A 17,626-nucleotide genomic window follows, 5' to 3' on the forward strand; every position below is an offset into this window, starting at 1 on the left:
TTACTAATGATATGAAAAGAAGATAAAGGGACATCGTCATGGTGGACAGACCCTAATTTCACCTTACATCAATCCCCTACCCAAAAATACACTGTTCCTTTAAAACATACTGTTGAAGAAAGTGTGCTTTACACTTAAAAGTTCGGTCGACATAGGCTTCAGCTACACTATGAGCTAGGGGTGTGATTCCCAGGTTGCATATACATACTTGCGCTAGTTCTCATCAAGCTAACATGAGTATACAAAGCAGTATGGCCATGGTAGCATGGACAATGTCAGCATGCACAAACCTGCCTGAAATCAACGGGTATGTAATTGGCACAGCTAAACTGCCCATGCTACCGTGATTAAGTTCATATTTATACTTGTGCTAAGGAAGTGAAAACTAGCATGAGTACATGTACATGAGCTGGGAATCTTGCCCCTTGCTCACGGTGTAGACATAGATATAGATAGCTACATTGGTCAGGGGTTTAAAAATCCACACCCTGACTGACATAGCTATGCTGGCCCAACCCCCATGTGGGTGCTGGTGTGTCAATGGGAGAATGCTTCCATCGATGTATCTAACTTTGTTCCAGAAGGTGGTGTTCCTACAATCATGGAAAAACCCCTTTCGTTGATGTAGGCTGCATCTGCACTACGGGGTTATGCCGACCTAGCTGCGTCAACAGAGGTATACCAGACTAGTCCCCGGAGAGTAGACACAGCCTAACTCTGACATAGTTTTGTGTAAACTTCATATCACTTTTCTTTGTTTTAAAGTAACATGAGGAAAAATGTTAAGGTCGCTGTAGTTCATCTTTATATTTAGTGTCTTTTGAGTATGTGTTGAAAGGGTCAGTGTAGGGGTCTTTTGTATGTTTTTTTTAACTGACTGTAGCACATCAAAGAAAAACTCTGCAAACCTTTTCTACTGGAGTCACAGGCTCCTTAAATACTATTCCTTCATTTCCTGAAATTAAGTTCATCATTACTCATGCATATTCTGCAGCAGTAGCTGTTTAGAGACCTGTTTTCTGTGGATAGGTTGGATCAAAGGGCTGACCTGCAGGTTGTATTTCATTTTTTCCCTTTGGTGGGATGAAGTGCAGTTGTTTTGATGTTAGGTTTGATGGATTTGTTTGCCACTGCATTCATTAGCTTCACATCAAAAAACTGACAGGCTGTTAAATGAAACTTTGGCTTAGATTTTCAGCTTGACTGTTTGGAGACATTTGTGAAGATATTTTTGTTTTTGTGTTGCAGCAGCCTCAAGCACTTAGGAGTGTCTCAAAGGGAAGAAAAGTTATTTACTGTACTGCTTTCATTGAGTAAAAAAAATCATTGTCTTGAGGACAGTCATATCTAGCATACGCTATCCAAAATATTATATGATTATGTTATATAAATTGAGAGACGTATATGTGTGGATAAATATATCCATACATTTGTAAGAGAGGAAAGAAAGAACATAGTCACTACCGCACAATAGGCATTTTTTCAGCCCTAACATTATTATTAGTTTTTATCCTGTGACATTAAGGCAAAAGATGCAATGGTTCAGCGTAGTTTAAAAAAAAAAAGTACTTTACATACAGATCACCCAAACTGATGCAGTTCTAATATTTGACGGTCAATATTCTCTACTGAAGCAGGTTCATGAATGATTAATCTGTCATCTACTTTTTATAGTTTGAATAGTTACAGACATCTGAGCTAGGTAACTTTTCTTTCTTGTTTAGTTTTTGTTTTGGTGGTTTTTTTGGTTTGGTGCTGGATCTTGGTACATCTAATACTCATAACAGTGGTGTCAGGGATAATTTAGGATTTATGCAATTTAACATGTTCACTTTTCCAAAAATCAGAGCTAGGCTCTGTATGACTCGGTGACTTGGTTTCTGTGGAACATGATGAAGATTCAGGAACCACTGACATGGTCTAGGGAGCCCCCATGCATTCAACTATGACAGTATTTAGGTATTTTGCCTTAGAATGAATAATGTTTCCACAAATATATGGTTAGCTGGCACTAAGGTTGCATTGCTGGCATAGAGCAAAAAAATATACATAGTATTTAACCCTACTATGGGGGCAACCGTGTTTTAGTGAAACTAACATGTCACCTTATGCTAACTTGATATTGTGCTTGCTCATAAGTGCCTGCAGCTAAGACATCATATGTGTGCATCAGCTGTGTGTCATAGGACAGCTAAGTGCAGAATTTCAAGCAGAAAACATTGAAATTAATGGCTTACATTGGTTGCCTAACAGTTACGCAGGAAGTGCTGTTGCTGTATCTTCTTAATTCAGGATTAGCATTGAAAAGTACCTTCACTTTTTCTGCTATCTAAAGCAAGTTGAGCATGGATGGAGATATTGTAGTAAGGTCTCCAGTCCCCTTTCTCTCTCCATGTGACAGCTAAGCAGTACTTTGGGATAGCTGACTTCCTTATGGAAAATGTGAAATGGTGGGAAGATTCCTTTCATGGGGTTCGTTCACAGGTAACACATTAAACATTTCTTTGTCATTTCTACATCAGAACAGTGCTGGTCCATACGAAACAATTATGTAATATAACCTCCTCTCCACTTTCCCACAATTTGAATAAAAATATGGGGTAGCTTAGGTTTGAAAAAAATTGAGAAAGTAAGTATGAGTGAGTGAAAAGTATTATGCCTGCCTAGTTTAAGGAAACACCATGTGGACTCATCCATAGTTGTGGATATCTACATACTGAAATAAATGCACCTGTTTTTATTGTAAGAACTGATCCTAGAAATAAAAATGTGACTCTATACATAGGGAACAGTCAAATGTTTTTACACCATATATTCAAATAAATACCCTATATATAAAAGTAAAGAAAGGTGGGAAAGTGAAAAGAGCTAGCATTGCTGGATTGCTCATCTAATTGTACATAATTTAACCTGATTTTATGCATGAACATGGGAATGCACATGTATATGACAAGTGAAAGTGATATTGCTATGATACACTGGTGAGTGATTAATTTATCATGCACCTTTGACCACCTCCACTGCTGTCTGCTTTCTAATCCACCTTCCCTTTTTCATCCTCACCACAAACTTGGATTTCCTTCCAAAATGTGTACCTGTCCAAGGCCCATGATGGGTAAGACTGGACATTATTTTCTCTATATACAAATATCATGACTTTAAAGTCTGTTACCTTGTCACCCTGCAGGGCTAGAAACAGGAGTGTTATACCACTGAAAAGTGGAGATGGCCAATTTCCCAATGGGGGACACTTCACTCACTTCTAGCTCTGGAATGGCTTGGTATATTGGACTTCAAAATTATTAGTTTTAGGTACAAAAAAGCTATTTTCGGTCATTTATATGGGATTTTATGGCTCCCTCTGGTTCCTGTATAGTTTAGCTCATGATAACTAAGGCACTTGTCTTTATAAATCGAGGGATTTAAAGAAATAGTCTCCGTAATTTTTTTTAAAACACCATAGATTTCCAAAATAGATTTTCTCTAACAAATGTGGCATATACAGAATACATGACGGAATGGTGTGATATAAATGTTTTATCTGCACTCATTTGGGATGATCTGTCTTGCTTGTCACTGCCATTTGTGGTTTAATTCCTTAAAGAGGCTTATGAAGGGAAACATTAACATATGCCTATATAAAATACAGAATTTTTTTTTGTGTAAATCTGAATAAGAAATAATGAGATAGTATACTCTTCAAAGTGGATTTTACATTTTGGAGTACATTCACGGAACTATGAATGAGCAGAACTGATAGAATCTGGGGTTTTTTTGTTTTTTTTTAGCTGGTTCTAAGTGTAAAATACTGTAGAAGTTTCATTTATCGATGTAACAAATGCACTGAGATGACAGATTTTGTGCAAAACTAACAGACTTTCAGGAGCTATTGTTTTATGGCAGTACTAAGCAAAGAATAGAGTATTATTTTTTCTTACAATAAGTCAATAGTTTGCAATAAACTTGTCTTTTCAGAATACCATTTGTATGAAATGTTGGGAAAAATCAATGTAATTTTTCTCTATTTCCACTCCTACAGCATGTAAATTGTAGTTATCCTTGACTTTGTTGAGAGAAACTATTTTGAATGACTGGTCTTTTCTCCATACATTAATGTCACAGCTGTAAAGAGATATTCTTCATAGCCTACTATTTTTTCAAAGAAATAGAATTAGAGCTCCAAAAATTCTTCTTTGATAAATTTATTTGAACTCAGCAAAAAAGGTATGACAGTGCAATTAGAGTGTATATCTACATCCTTTTGCTTTGGAGTGAAAGTTGTTTTAATACCTATTTACTACATTCTCCTATCTTAAGGGTTGGAGAAATTTCCATCCTTGTTAGAGTTACTCCATGTTAATCACTTCCATTATGTGGTCAATTGTTCTAAAGGGCAAAAATGGACTTTGCAATCTTAATGTTCTTCTAACTTTTTTTGGTTCTGATTTCCTAACTATATTAAAAAAACAATCCCCAAAACAAACCAAAAAACCCTGACCCCCACCCCCCGAAAAACTAGAAATTCCCATCATGTGGAACCATGTTGACCGAACCCTCAACTTCAGTCATCAGCAGAGTTCAGATCTTTAGATTCATAGTACAGACATCTGTCACTTGAGCTAACCCAGTAATTGGTAGTAGGAGTAGGCTGCTTTTCTTATTTTTGTTCACCAGACACACTAGAGGAAAATGAGACACATGTTTTGCCATGGGCTCACCAGGAATTTTCTGACAGCAGAGGAATGTTAGAGACCCCGTGTTAGAGGACTCCATGTCCATGGGGACTGTTATGCCTCTGTGCCTCCTGAAGATCTCAATTGCTCTTTGTGCCTATCCTCTCCAACCCTACGTCCTATCTCTATCACTCTCTCCTCCCATTCACCCTCCTTCTCTACTGAAATCCTCTGCAACCATCCAATCACTGCCCCCATCCCTCTCTGCTCTTGTCCAACCTCCCACAGCCCAGGTTTTGCCCCCTCCCATTTTGCTTCTTTCCACCATCTTCAGCTTTGGCTACAGGTGCCCTCCTCTTCTGTTCCTCCCAACCTGCGACTCCTGTAACTCACTCAAGTCCATGTTCCCCCGAATTTCCCATCTCTCTGCACACTACCTAGACTGCTGCTTCCTTCTCTTTCTTGCTGTCTGTGGACCAGCCGGGAGAGCACTGAAAGCGCAGATGAGAGAGTCTCCGTGCTCTCAATTCACGGGACTGATGCCACAGCACCCCTTCCTGCCTGGAAGAGTAATTGTAAGGAACGTTCTGCTCACCCCTACAGCCCTGGGCTGGAGCATGCCCGGTTCGGACAGCATCTGTGGAGAAGTTAGCTGTCAAACTCTAACAAATCTCGACTGAGCATGAACAAACAGATTTTTTTGAGACTAATAAATTGGCAAAGCAAAATGCACCCAAGGTGAGTCTCTGCCAAATACCAAGCCATTGCTCTAGAGCATGGAGGCTTTAGAGCTTCTCAACCAAATGGCTGTAAAAATTTTTTTTAACATGAGCAAAACAAAGTATTTTCACCTGCTCTTGTTCTACAAAACAGGTGAGTTCTTTTAGCTGAAACTTTCACTCCCCACAAAAAACAACCAAAACAACCTCCAAAACTTCAGCATCAGGCAGACACCTGCCATGAGAAGTTTCAGCTGGAAGAGCTAAAGTTTGGCAAAGTTATAAGGAACTGAAATCAGGATCTTATAGTGGAAAGTGTCAGGCAACCTTAACTGTAAGGTGTGCTCCCGCTCTGCCTATAAAAAAATTCACTAATTTATTCAAAAATCTCTTCTCACTTTTGTATGATCAGGATTTTTGAATAATCTTTAGTCCTCATTGCATTACATATCCCCTCACACCCTTAAAATAAACACAAGCCTTCTGGTCTATTGGGAGAAATGGGGTTCTGGTTTTTTTATCTGATAATGTTAATGTACAATGAATACTTTAGTCCAGAAGATTGAATTGCTTCTCATTTATACTACTGTGAATCTGAACTAACTAAATCCTTTGGAGTCACTGGAGTTGTACCAACGTAAAACTGATGTATCTGAAAGAAGGTTCAGGTGCAAGATTAATTTCCATTTTCCATTTTATCTCTTCTTTCTACTTTATAGTTCATAATTCTTCAAATTATAGCAAATTTTTCCATGCTTGAAATAACAGAGAAGCAAATTGTTTGGGGTTGAAGGGCAAAGGGGTTTGAACACGAATCATAAAGTCCTTTTAATTTTTTTTAAACATGGAAAAAATTCCCTTATATTCATAACTACACGCATCAAACTTTAAGCTTGGCTTGTTTTATAGCATAGTCGATTTGGAATGATATAGAATCATAGAATATCAGGGTTGGAAGGAACCTCAGGAGGTCATCTAGTCCAACCCCCTGCTCAGAGCAGGACCAATCCCCAATTAAATCATCCCAGCCAGGGCTTTGTCAAGCCTGACCTTAAAAACTTCTAAGGAAGGAGATTCTACCACCTCCCTAGGTAACGCATTCCAGTGTTTCACCACCCGCCTAGTGAAAATTTTTTTCCTAATATCCAACCTAAACCTCCCCCACTGCAACTTGAGAGCATTACTCCTTGTCCTGTCCTCTTCTACCACTGAGAATAGTCTAGAACCATCCTCTCTGGAACCACCTCTCAGGTAGTTGAAAGCAACTATCAAATCCCCCCTCATTCTTCTCTTCTGCAGACTAAACAATCCCAGTTCCCTCACATCTCCTCATAACTCATGTGTTCCAGACCCCTAATCATCTTTGTTGCCCTTGGCTGGACTCTCTCCAATTTATCCACATCCTTCTTGTAGTGTGGGGCCCAAAACTGGACACAGTACTCCAGGCCTCACCAATGTCGAATAGAGGGGAACGATCACGTCCCTCGATCTGCTCGCTATGCCCCTACTTATACATCCCAAAATGCCACTGGCCTTCTTGGCAACAAGGGCACACCGCTGACTCATATCCAGCTTCTCGTCCACTGTCACCCCTAGGTCCTTTTCCGCAGAACTGCTGCCTAGCCATTCGGTCCCTAGTCTGTAGCTGTGCATTGGGTTCTTCCGTCCTAAGTGCAGGACCCTGCACTTATCCTTATTGAACCTCATCAGATTTCTTTTGGCCCAATCCTCCAATTTGTCTAGGTCCCTCTGTATCCTATCCCTGCCCTCCAGTATATCTACCACTCCTCCTAGTTTAGTATCCGCAAATTTGCTGAGAGTGCAATCCACACCATCCTCCCGATCATTTATGAAGATCTTGAACAAAACCGGCCCCAGGACCGACCCCTGGGGCACTCCACTTGACACCGGCTGCCAACTAGACATGGAGCCATTGATCACTACCCGTTGAGCCCGACAATCTAGCCAACTTTCTACCCACCTTATAGTGCATTCATCCAGCCCATACTTCTTTAACTTGCTGACAAGAATACTGTGGGAGACCGTTTCAAAAGCTTTGCTAAAGTCAAGAAACAACACATCCACTGCTTTCCCTTCATCCACAGAACCAGTAATCTCATCATAGAAGGCGATTAGATTAGTCAGGCATGACCTTCCCTTGGTGAATCCATGCTGACTGTTCCTGATCACTTTCCTCTCATGTAAGTACTTCAGGATTGATTCCTTGAGGACATGCTCCGTGATGTTTCCGGGGACTGAGGGGAGGCTGACTGGCCTGTAGTTCCCAGGATCCTCCTTCTTCCCTTTTTTAAAGATTGGCACTACATTAGCCTTTTTCCGGTCATCTGGGACTTCCCCCATTCACCACAAGTTTTCAAAGATAATGGCCAATGGCTCTGCAATCACAGCCGCCAATTCCTTTAGCACTCTCGGATGCAACGCCCCATGGACTTGTGCATGTCCAGCTTTTCTAAATAGTCCCTAACCACCTCTTTCTCCACAGAGGGCTGGCCATCTATTCCCCATGTTGTGATGCCCAGCGCAGCAGTCTGGGAGCTGACCTTTTTCGTGAAGACAGAGGCAAAAAAAGCATTGAGTACATTAGCTTTTTCCACATCCTCTGTCACTAGGTTGCCTCCCTCATTCAGTAAGGGTCCCACACTTTCCTTGGCTTTCTTCTTGTTGCCAACATACCTGAAGAAACCCTTCTTGTTACTCTTGACATCTGTTGCTAGCTGCAGCTCCAGGTGAGATTTGACCCTCCTGATTTCATTCCTACATGCCCGAGCAATATTTTTATATTCTTCCCTGGTCATATGTCCAACCTTCCACTTCTTGTAAGCTTCTTTTTTATGTTTAAGATCTGCTAGGATTTCACCGTTAAGCCAAGCTGGTCGCCTGCCATATTTACTATTCTTTCAACACATCGGGATGGTTTGTCCCTGTAACCTCAACAGGGATTCCTTGAAATACAGCCAGCTCTCCTGGACTCCTTTCCCCTTCATGTTAGTCCCCCAGGGGATCCTACCCATCCGTTCCCTGAGGGAGTCGAAGTCTGCTTTCCTGAAGTCCAGGGTCCGTATCCTGCTGCTTACCTTTCTTCCCTGTGTCAGGATCCTGAACTCAACCAACTCATGGTCACTGCTTCCCAGATTCCCATCCACTTTTGCTTCCCCCACTAATTCTTCCCAGTTTGTGAGCAGCAGGTCAAGAAAAGCTCCCCCCCAGTTGGCTCCTCTAGCACTTGCACCAGGAAATTGTCCCCTACATTTTCCAAAAACTTCCTGGATTGTCTATACCCCGCTGTATTGCTCTCCCAGCAGATGTCAGGAAAATTAAAGTCACCCATGAGAACCAGGGCGTGCGATCTAGTAGCTTCTGCGAGTTGCCGGAAGAAATCCTCATCCACCTCATCCCCCTGGTCCGGTGGTCTATAGCAGACTCCCACCACTACATCACTCTTGTTGCTCACACTTCTAAACTTAATCCAGAGACACTCAGGTTTTTCTGCAGTTTCGTACCAGAGCTCTCAGGAGTCATACTGCTCCCTTACATACAGTGCTGCTCCCCCACCTTTTCTGCCCTGCCTGTCCTTCCTGAACAGCTTATAACCATCCATGACAGTACTCCAGTCATGTGAGTTATCCCACCAAGTCTCTGTTATTCCAATCACATCATAATTCCTTGACATCACCAGGACCTCCAGTTCTCCCTGCTTGTTTCCAAGGCTTTGTGCTTTTGTATATAAGCACTTGAGATAACCTGCTGATCGCCCCTCATTCTCAGTATGAGGCAGGAGCCCTCCCCTCACAGACGTTCCTGCCTGTGCTTCCTCCCGATATCCCGCTTTCCCACTTACTTCAGGGCTTTGATCTCCTTTCCCCGGTGAACCTAGTTTAAAGTCCTCCTCACTAGGTTAGCCAGTCTGCTTCCAAAGATGCTCTTCCCTCTCTTAGTAAGGTGGATCCTGTCTCTGTCCAGCACTCCTCCTTCATGGAACACCATCCCATGGTCAAAGAATCCAAAGCCTTCTCTCCGACACCACGTGTGTAGCCATTCGTTGACTTCCACGATTCGACGGTCCCTACCCCGGCCTTTTCCTTCCACAGGGAGGATGGACGAGAACACCACTTGCGCCTCAAACTCCTTTATCCTTCTTCCCAGAGTCACGTAGTCCGCAGTGATCCGCTCAAGGTCATTCTTGGCAGTATCATTGGTGCCCACGTGGAGAAGGAGGAAGGGGTAGCAATCTGAGGGCTTGATGAGTCTCGGCAGTCTCTCCGTCACATTGCGAATCTTAGCCCCTGGCAAGCAGCAGACTTCTTGGTTTTCCCGGTCAGGGCGGCAGGTAGATGACTCAGTCCCCCGGAGGAGAGAGTCCCCGACCACCACCACCTACCTCCTTCTCTTGCGAGTGGTGGTCGTGGAACCCCCAACCTCAGGACAGTGCATCTCATGCCTTCCAACCAGCGGAGTCTCCTTCTGCTTTCTCCCCCCAGACGTATCATCTGGTCCACTCTCCGCAATGGTTCCTGTGGAGAGAACATGAAAGCGGTTAGTTACCTGTGTCCGCGTTGCTGGAACCCGGACATTCCCCCTTCTTCTTCTGGAGGTCACATGTTGCCAAACTTCTTCACTGGCCACTTGGCTCCGCTGTGCAACCTGCTCTAAATCTTTAGAGCTTTGTGCCCGTAGAAGCATATCCTGACTTTTGTCCAGAAAATCCTCAGATTCTCCTATGCAACGCAGGGTCGTTATCTGTTGCTCCAGACCTTCAATCTTCTCTTCCAATATGGAGACCAGCTTGCACTTTGTACAGACAAAGTCGCTTCTGTCCTGTGGAAGAAAGACAAACATGGCACATCCAGTGCAGGTCACAATAGCTGAACCCTCCCCATTCCATATCACCTTCCTACTATGAGCTTCCTCAGAGAAGTTGGCAAGATGTAAGCCTCACTGGGCTCACTCCAGGCAAACTCCTGCTGTGTGCTGCTGTGCTGTTCCCCGCTGCTCAGCTGGTTCGCCCCCGCTCAGCGAACCAGCTGAGCAGCGGGGAACAGATATAAATATAAATCTGATATAAATCTGAAAAAACAAAAAAATTAACATGCTATTTGAAAGGTGGCACATTTGTGTACATGAGTTAGAATGTGTTTTATTCCTTTACCTCTAACAGTTCAGAATTCTGGTCACGCAGTTATGATTGAGCAAAGCACTTAAGGATGTATAACTTTAAGCACGTGAGTAAGCCCATTTACTTCACTCAGATAAAGGCTAACAAGAAAAGTCCTAACCCACATGAATGAATGTGGGTTCTTAAAACTTGATGGGTTTTTCTCCTCAAAAATTATATCCTTTGTTGTTTTTGAATCATTGATTTTGATTGGAATACTTAGGTGCTTAAAGTTACACACATGCTTAAGTGCTTTTCTCGACTGGAAATTTAATGCTATCTTTTTCTATGGTCTCCTGATATCAGATATCTCTGTTTCGTTTCCTTTTCCTTTTTTTTCTCTCTCTAAGGGGAGATGTCTTTTCCATTAAAATTATTTTCATTACCAATATGTAAGCAACAGAAACGATCAGAAATAGTATGTCAAGGGCAGTGTTAAAAGTTTCAGTATCACTAAAAAATAACTCAGATGGCAAACAGAATTTTAATGTGAAGAAAGTGATTTATAAAAATAGGAGAATTCAGTCCTTTTTCTTAGGGAAAGCACTTGGCTGAAATTACAAAACAATTTTCAATTAGCAGTAGACTGAGTAAAGTTAAAGAGGACTCAAAAGAAAGGCAGTGTACAAATGTATCTACTGTGTAAAACTGAGTAGTGCTAATGATCACATTTTTCACCCTGATGTATTAATGATGGACAGTTGAACTTTGCTTTCGCTCTGTGTTAGTGGAGAAAATAGTGTTTACATCAAAGTCTTTTTTAGTTCTTCAGTACATCAGTACAGAAATTGCCATGAAATGACAGGAAAAGTCAAAGTAGAAAATAATATGGAAAATCATTTGTTTGTATTGCTGTAAAAAGCAGAATATTTTGCTTCAAAATTTCCAGTATTTCTTGAAAATAAAAGATAGTAGAAAAGGAAAAACTGTTGGTGCTTTGGAAACATTTACTTTTCTTTGCCAAAAAAAAAAAAAGTATGTGTTGCTTGGAGTGCATTTGTGAAAGTTTATGGTTTATTCCCTTAGGAATTTCACCAGTTTTGCTGCAGAAATGTTGAAACTTCAGTCTTGACCAAATTAAAAGATCTCCGTTTTTTCTTTGTGAGGATCGATAGTTTGCATAATTCGAGGTCCAAAACAAGAGCATTTCGTATGGTGCAAAAGAGCCAACCTATTAAATGCTAAGAGACAATATTCAGATGATCATTTTATGTTAGGAACAATTTAATGATCACTCCGGCCCGCCCCAGAAGATTATCTTGTTGATAATGTCTTCATAAAGTCGGTCTCACTTCTACTTATGGATGTTATAAATATTCTTGTTTTGGAATCTGAGGATCAACATTTGGATTCTCTTTAAATCTCTTGATTTAAATAATCAAGATTGGACGTCTTTCCAAAAGACGTACTTCAGCTAGAAGTTACAGGCTTGATACAGGACTTACTGGGTGAAACTTTTTGGATTTGTTTATGCAGGAGGTCAGACTAGATGATCATTGTGGTCCTTTCTCACCTAAAAATCATGAAATGTATTTCCTGCTTTGTTTAATCTGATAGTGAGACTGGAACTGGATAGCCAGTAACTCCTTAGTTTGCATTACTTATCAACAGTTTGTACTGTGCAATTCCTCATGCAGAACATCTGATAGGCAACCGATCAACAGGGATGCCAGAGCATGAGGCGCAGCTTGACTGACCTGTGATTGGCTAAGAATAGTCCTCAATAATACAAAGCCTTGCTGAATGTGCTGCTAAGGAAGCAACCAGGTAATTTTTTTGGTCCATATAGAATAGTTAAACCTGTACTAATTTATGCCAAAAGCTGGCACTTCCACATTAGGGAATTATGATAATAGGTACTGTTCCCTTTCTGTTTTGCCCTGCATAAAGCCAGAAATGCTGAGACTGACCTCAGAGAGTGAGTGAGAGAGAGAGAGAGAGAGCAGTGATTCACCAAGCTGATACGGTTCAAGATAGCTGATCTTCTAGGAGAGTGATACTTAGGCTGAGGCTTGGGAGCTGCAAGTGGCTCTTGAATGTGTTTTGTGCAGCTCTTTGCAGCACATGATATTAAAACACTGTGTGTTTTAATTATTAACCGGTCTGTGTTATGAACCAATCGGAATGCTTTCACTATGTTATTAACCAATTTTAGCTGATAAAATAATACTTGATCAGTCATCTTGCGGTGAGAATAATATATATAAAATAATAAATAAAATGATGAATTCATGCTACTCTTTTGGGTAATGTTGATTGCTAATTTGGTTCCTGAACCACTGAGGTCTGAGTATCACTCTTGTAGGACCGCTTGTTTGTAGTGCCCCTCTCCCATTGAGAGAGCACCGAAGAATATATGAGAGTGAAGAGGTAATGTTGACCAGAAACTTTAAATATCCATGAATTGGGGATTGTGTGTGTGTGTGTGTGTGTGTGTTAGTTACAGAAGGCCAAATCAAATGCAGATACTTTGCGCTGAGAGTAACTATCTCTCTCCGTGAAGTCTCTCAGAGCCCACCAAGGAGTCTGAACAGGGGATAGGAGGGCAAAGAGCACCTATTTGCATATCGGCTTTCCTACTGAAAATGGGTTCCAGACAACTGTCTTCGATTAGTAGTGTAGCTCATACTGGCTAGCAAAGAGTTTCAGACATTCAGGGTAGCTGATTTCAGTAAAAAGGACATACTTTTATACAGTATATACAAAAATTAGGTACATGGGCCATTCATTGAGCTAAACTCCATTTCCTAAAAATCTCTCAAATCCAAAGAAAATATTTTTAACCTAAAAGTATTCCTCAAGCATCGGAGACCTTAGTGTAAAATTTATTCTCTACGTCTACCCTCGTTTAAACTTAAAAAATATCAGTAATGAACAGAACTTCTTAATTTTGAACCTAGAATTATGTGGAAGAATATATAAAGAGCAGTCTGTGTTGTACAGTTTGAGTAATTCTGATAAAATAGAGTGGAATGTGTGACTAAAGTTCTGTGGAATTGACAGTTGTGAATACACATCATTGTAATCAGGAATTCCTGATGTGCCTCCTTTTAAGTATAAACCACTGTAAAACATACTAGTATTTTTAAAGGAGGCGAAATAGAAATATATTGAAATTATTTTCTGGAATATAATATAACAAGAAGAATCCTGAAATAAGTCTGACAAATTTTCCCGTACCTTCGGGCCTTTGTTCCTAGGGTCCATTTCTAACATTCGTCTTTATGTCTAAAGCATTAACTACTTTCAAATGGTTGAGGAATGATTTTGAAATCAATCACTTGGAATGCCTGGTCCCTCGCTGAGGATATGTATAACCTTCTTCTCACTCAGTTACAGTATTAATACTGAAGAAAGAGGTGTATGATTATATAAGACTTGCAAGCAATTTTTAAAGATCCGTTCCTTAGGAGAATTAAAGTCGATGCCTTTTCTGAGTTCTGAAAAAATAAGTCACTCGAGCATCCAGTAATTCTGAAATAGAAGTCATGCTCAAGTACAGTTCAGTGCCTGAATAGAATATATCCTTGCTTTTCCAGTGTGAAATAAGGTATTTTAAGTTTCTAATGCATTAGAGATACCAAATCCTCAAATTTGGTCTCTGTCTGTCTAAGGTTGTTCCTCTGCACATGATGAGGTCTCCGGTACTGACAATCCTCATCGGATAGGTTATAATACATTCGTACTTAGAATGTTAAGAAAAGAAAAAGGAACTGGTATGTATGCCTGGCATACATTCTGTACATTCTGCTCCAGTTGACTTAGAGAATGAGATATGTCATTTTGTTGAAATCAGATGAACTGCTCAAGAAGAGAAAATTGCAAGGAAAATCGTGAAAGGAGGCTAGAGAATAATAAAAGCAAGGTAGATAGAAGAGGTAGGGCAAGGGGTAGGGCAATAAAATAAAGTGGAGGAGAAAGATACAAACTGGAGTAGTTCCCATACGTAGAAGAGTCAGTCCTCTTTCTGTGGATATGTGGAGACCTCATACTATAGCAGCCTCACTTGATTTTCGCCGTTCATCATTCGACATCATTTAAGCCTGGGGCTCTAAGAAGAGTTTCTGTTCAGATACCTTCATAGAATTCAGGTTTATTGTTTAGTCTGAAACGCAGGTTGCTCAAAGGGAGCTATCTCATCTCAGCCTCACAACTATTTTAAAATAGTGGTTTGGACTGATATTTTCCCACCATCTTTCAGTTAAACATGTTGCACTGATGGTAGCTACTGTTAGGCATTTATAGACTGCTTGTTTAGTCCTGCTCATATAAATGATGAGGAAGGAGCAGCCCCGGGGGATTTCAGGTCTTGTGTTTCAATATGGACCACATACAAACCCTGAAAAGACCCCCTTCTCCCCTGGATACAGACTAGAGATACAGTGAGCTGCTCAGCAAAGATTTGAACCTGGCCAGCAAACATCTGTTAATGAAAAGTGAAGGTTTATTTGATCTGCTTACCCATTCTGCTTGTTTCTATCATGCCTTGCTCATTCAGGTTGAGTTCAGATGATTATTTCACCTGGATTCAGCGGTGACAGATACCTGATGTCATTGACAAATGCTCGGGTTGCTTTCTCAAACCATGTGAAAGAAAACAATAGCATAGAAAACAACAGAGAAATTTGACCTTTTCTGACATACTGTTGTGAAGTGGGGCTAAAATTTTTTTCATGGGCATGAATCTGCAGCTGAGATGGGGAAGTGGAAGGAGAATTTTTTTTTTTTAAATCACTGCAATTTTAAACTCTTTGGGTTCAGAATGGATTTAAAAATTGGGTCTGGAATTACAAGATAATGAGATACTGCTCTAAGATGTGATGCAATTTAAAATATTCCATGAACTTTATTGGACACCTGCCCAAATGAAGAATTGGGCTTGAGTCAACAACTGATACTGGAGGCATTCAGAAGATATGCAGGACAACAGGCTTGTGTTTTGGGAGTGACAAACTATAAAACATTTGGGCAAAAGTCTTCACAGATGCTGTGATTAAACAAAACTTAGGAAAACCTGCAAGCCAAAAAAAAAAAGGTTTTTGGTAGGAAACCATTTACAGCCAGTTTTAGAAATAATGTGGATTCAAATGGGTTTTAAAAAAAATTTGCAAACAAATCATGTCACATCTAAACTGGGAGCAAAACTGTACTAGTTGAAACAATTTTTTAAAAAATGCTTTCCGAGCATGTTTGTCTTTTCTGTAGATGACTTGTTCAAGGAGACTCGCCTGCATTAGGGTGACCCACCTGTCCCTAATTGGGTGGGACAGGCCGAAATGTACATTTCAAGTTCCAGTCCCTTAGCTCTCCCTTGCCACAAGGCCCTGCCCCCAGCTCCTCCCCTCTGAGGCCCTGCCCCTGGCCAGGCCACTAGCTGGAGCCGGGCAGTAGTAAAAGCTGCCCAGGGAGCCAGGGATGCTGCGGGGAGCCTAGACCCTCCACTTGCCCTGGGTGGTGCACCCCAGGGGTCAGGGAAACAGGCTGGGGGCTGCACTAGGGCACCTTGGCCCCCTGCCCAAGGCAGGTAGGGGGTCTGGGGTTCCCCACAGCGGCCCAGGCTCCCTGGGCAGCACTTATTGATGCCTGGCTCTGGCTTCTGGCCTGGTCAGGGGACAGGGCTTCTGGAGGGAGAGATCATGGAGGGGGGCTGTGCTCCTGCATGTGTCCGGTTTTTGCATTTGAAAAGGTGGTCACCCTAAGCTGCATGTATGTTACAAGATGTGTCTAAAATGTGGAGTTCCATGGAATAGCAATTGAAGGGAGATCCTTTTTGGATATCTTCTCATTACCAAAGGACAAGAACAGTTCAGCTATGAAGGACTTTAGTACAAGAACAGTAATGACAGCATGAGGTGAAAGATATGGATAGAGGACTTTGGAAAAATATTAATTTATTTTTGAAAATATACAGGGAGCATTTTTAAGATTTGTAGAGGAAAAAGTAGCTTCCCATATGAGAATCCTTAATAAACAATAATACTAAGTGCAAATATGTGTTGGGGGTGGGAGTGAGATATCGGTAGGTAGTGCAGGGAGAAAATAAGTCAAAGGTAAAGAAACAACGTATAAAGTTTGTAGGGCATTAAGGGGAGGAATATTTTTTGTTATCTTGGAGTAATTTTTCTTATGAATTGGGTGAAATTCTGTTCTGTTACAGTGGTGTCAAATTTATTCCAATGTGGTCTTTGTGTGTGCCTCCTAATCTTCAGTGGAAGCAGGTTGTGGCCTTCTATTTCTAATATATATTCTTGAAATTTTATTTTAGCTATGTTTATTATATCTTGTAGACAACGACAAAAACATTAAATACAGCTTAAAATGGTGTGTGTGTGGGGGTGTCATAGCTAAGAAACTGTTACTGGAAGAGGAAAGGCAAATATTGTCTTTTTATTGGGTTTTTATTTTATACTGATACTCACTGTAGAAACCAGGACTTTCAATTTTGCAGCTGGGAATGAGAAATAGTACAGAAGCAGAATGTGATTTCTTAGACTTATAACTTTTAAAATCTGCTGGCAGCACTTCGGTGGAGAGTTGGAGAGGAAATATTTTGAGGTATTATTGAAGCGTATTTTAAATAACAACAAATACTTTATAGTTTTCCATTAGGCTTGGAAGGAGAGAGAGAAGGAACACAATTGCCAGTTGTGTTACTCTAACCCTGTGGTTCTCAAACTTCGTTGCACCACGACCCCCTTCTGACAACAAAAATTACTACATGACCCCAGGAGAGGGACTGAAATCTGAGCCCATCCAAGCTCTGCTGCCCTGGGTGGGGTGGGGACAAAACCGAAGCCCCGCCACCCCATGCTCAGGGGCCAAAGCCAAAACCCAAGGGCTTCAGCTCTGGGTGGTGGGGCTCAGGCTTCAGCTTCAGCCCTGGGCACCAGCAAGTCTAACGCGAGCCCTGGTGACCCCATTAAGATGGGGTCGTGACCCACAGTTTGAGAACCGCTGGTCTAACCTCTCCTGTTTTTAGTGAAGATCTAAATTTGGCATGATCAAATGGTAGGTAATTGCAATCAAGTAAATAAATAGCTATACATTTATGTTTTATTGCT

General features: G+C 41.2%; 1 protein-coding gene across 29 annotated transcripts in view; it reads left to right on the top strand.

The window, feature by feature from the left end:
* KDM4C (lysine demethylase 4C) overlaps nt 1–17,626 on the top strand; it is a 437,490-nt gene that overhangs the window by 126,332 nt on the left and 293,532 nt on the right. The window contains exon 10 of one of the 29 annotated variants that reach the window (XM_073345337.1): nt 12,203–15,892. The exons of the other annotated variants lie outside the window; for them this stretch is intronic. Coding sequence (XP_073201438.1) covers nt 12,203–12,211 — 9 coding nt within the window. The 3' untranslated portion in view covers nt 12,212–15,892. Of the gene's footprint in view, nt 1–12,202; nt 15,893–17,626 lie in introns of those variants that run through there. 29 annotated transcript variants of the gene reach the window in all.

The sequence above is a fragment of the Lepidochelys kempii genome, chromosome 5 (genome assembly GCF_965140285.1).
Source record: "Lepidochelys kempii isolate rLepKem1 chromosome 5, rLepKem1.hap1, whole genome shotgun sequence".
NCBI classification, from domain to species: Eukaryota; Metazoa; Chordata; order Testudines; family Cheloniidae; genus Lepidochelys; species Lepidochelys kempii.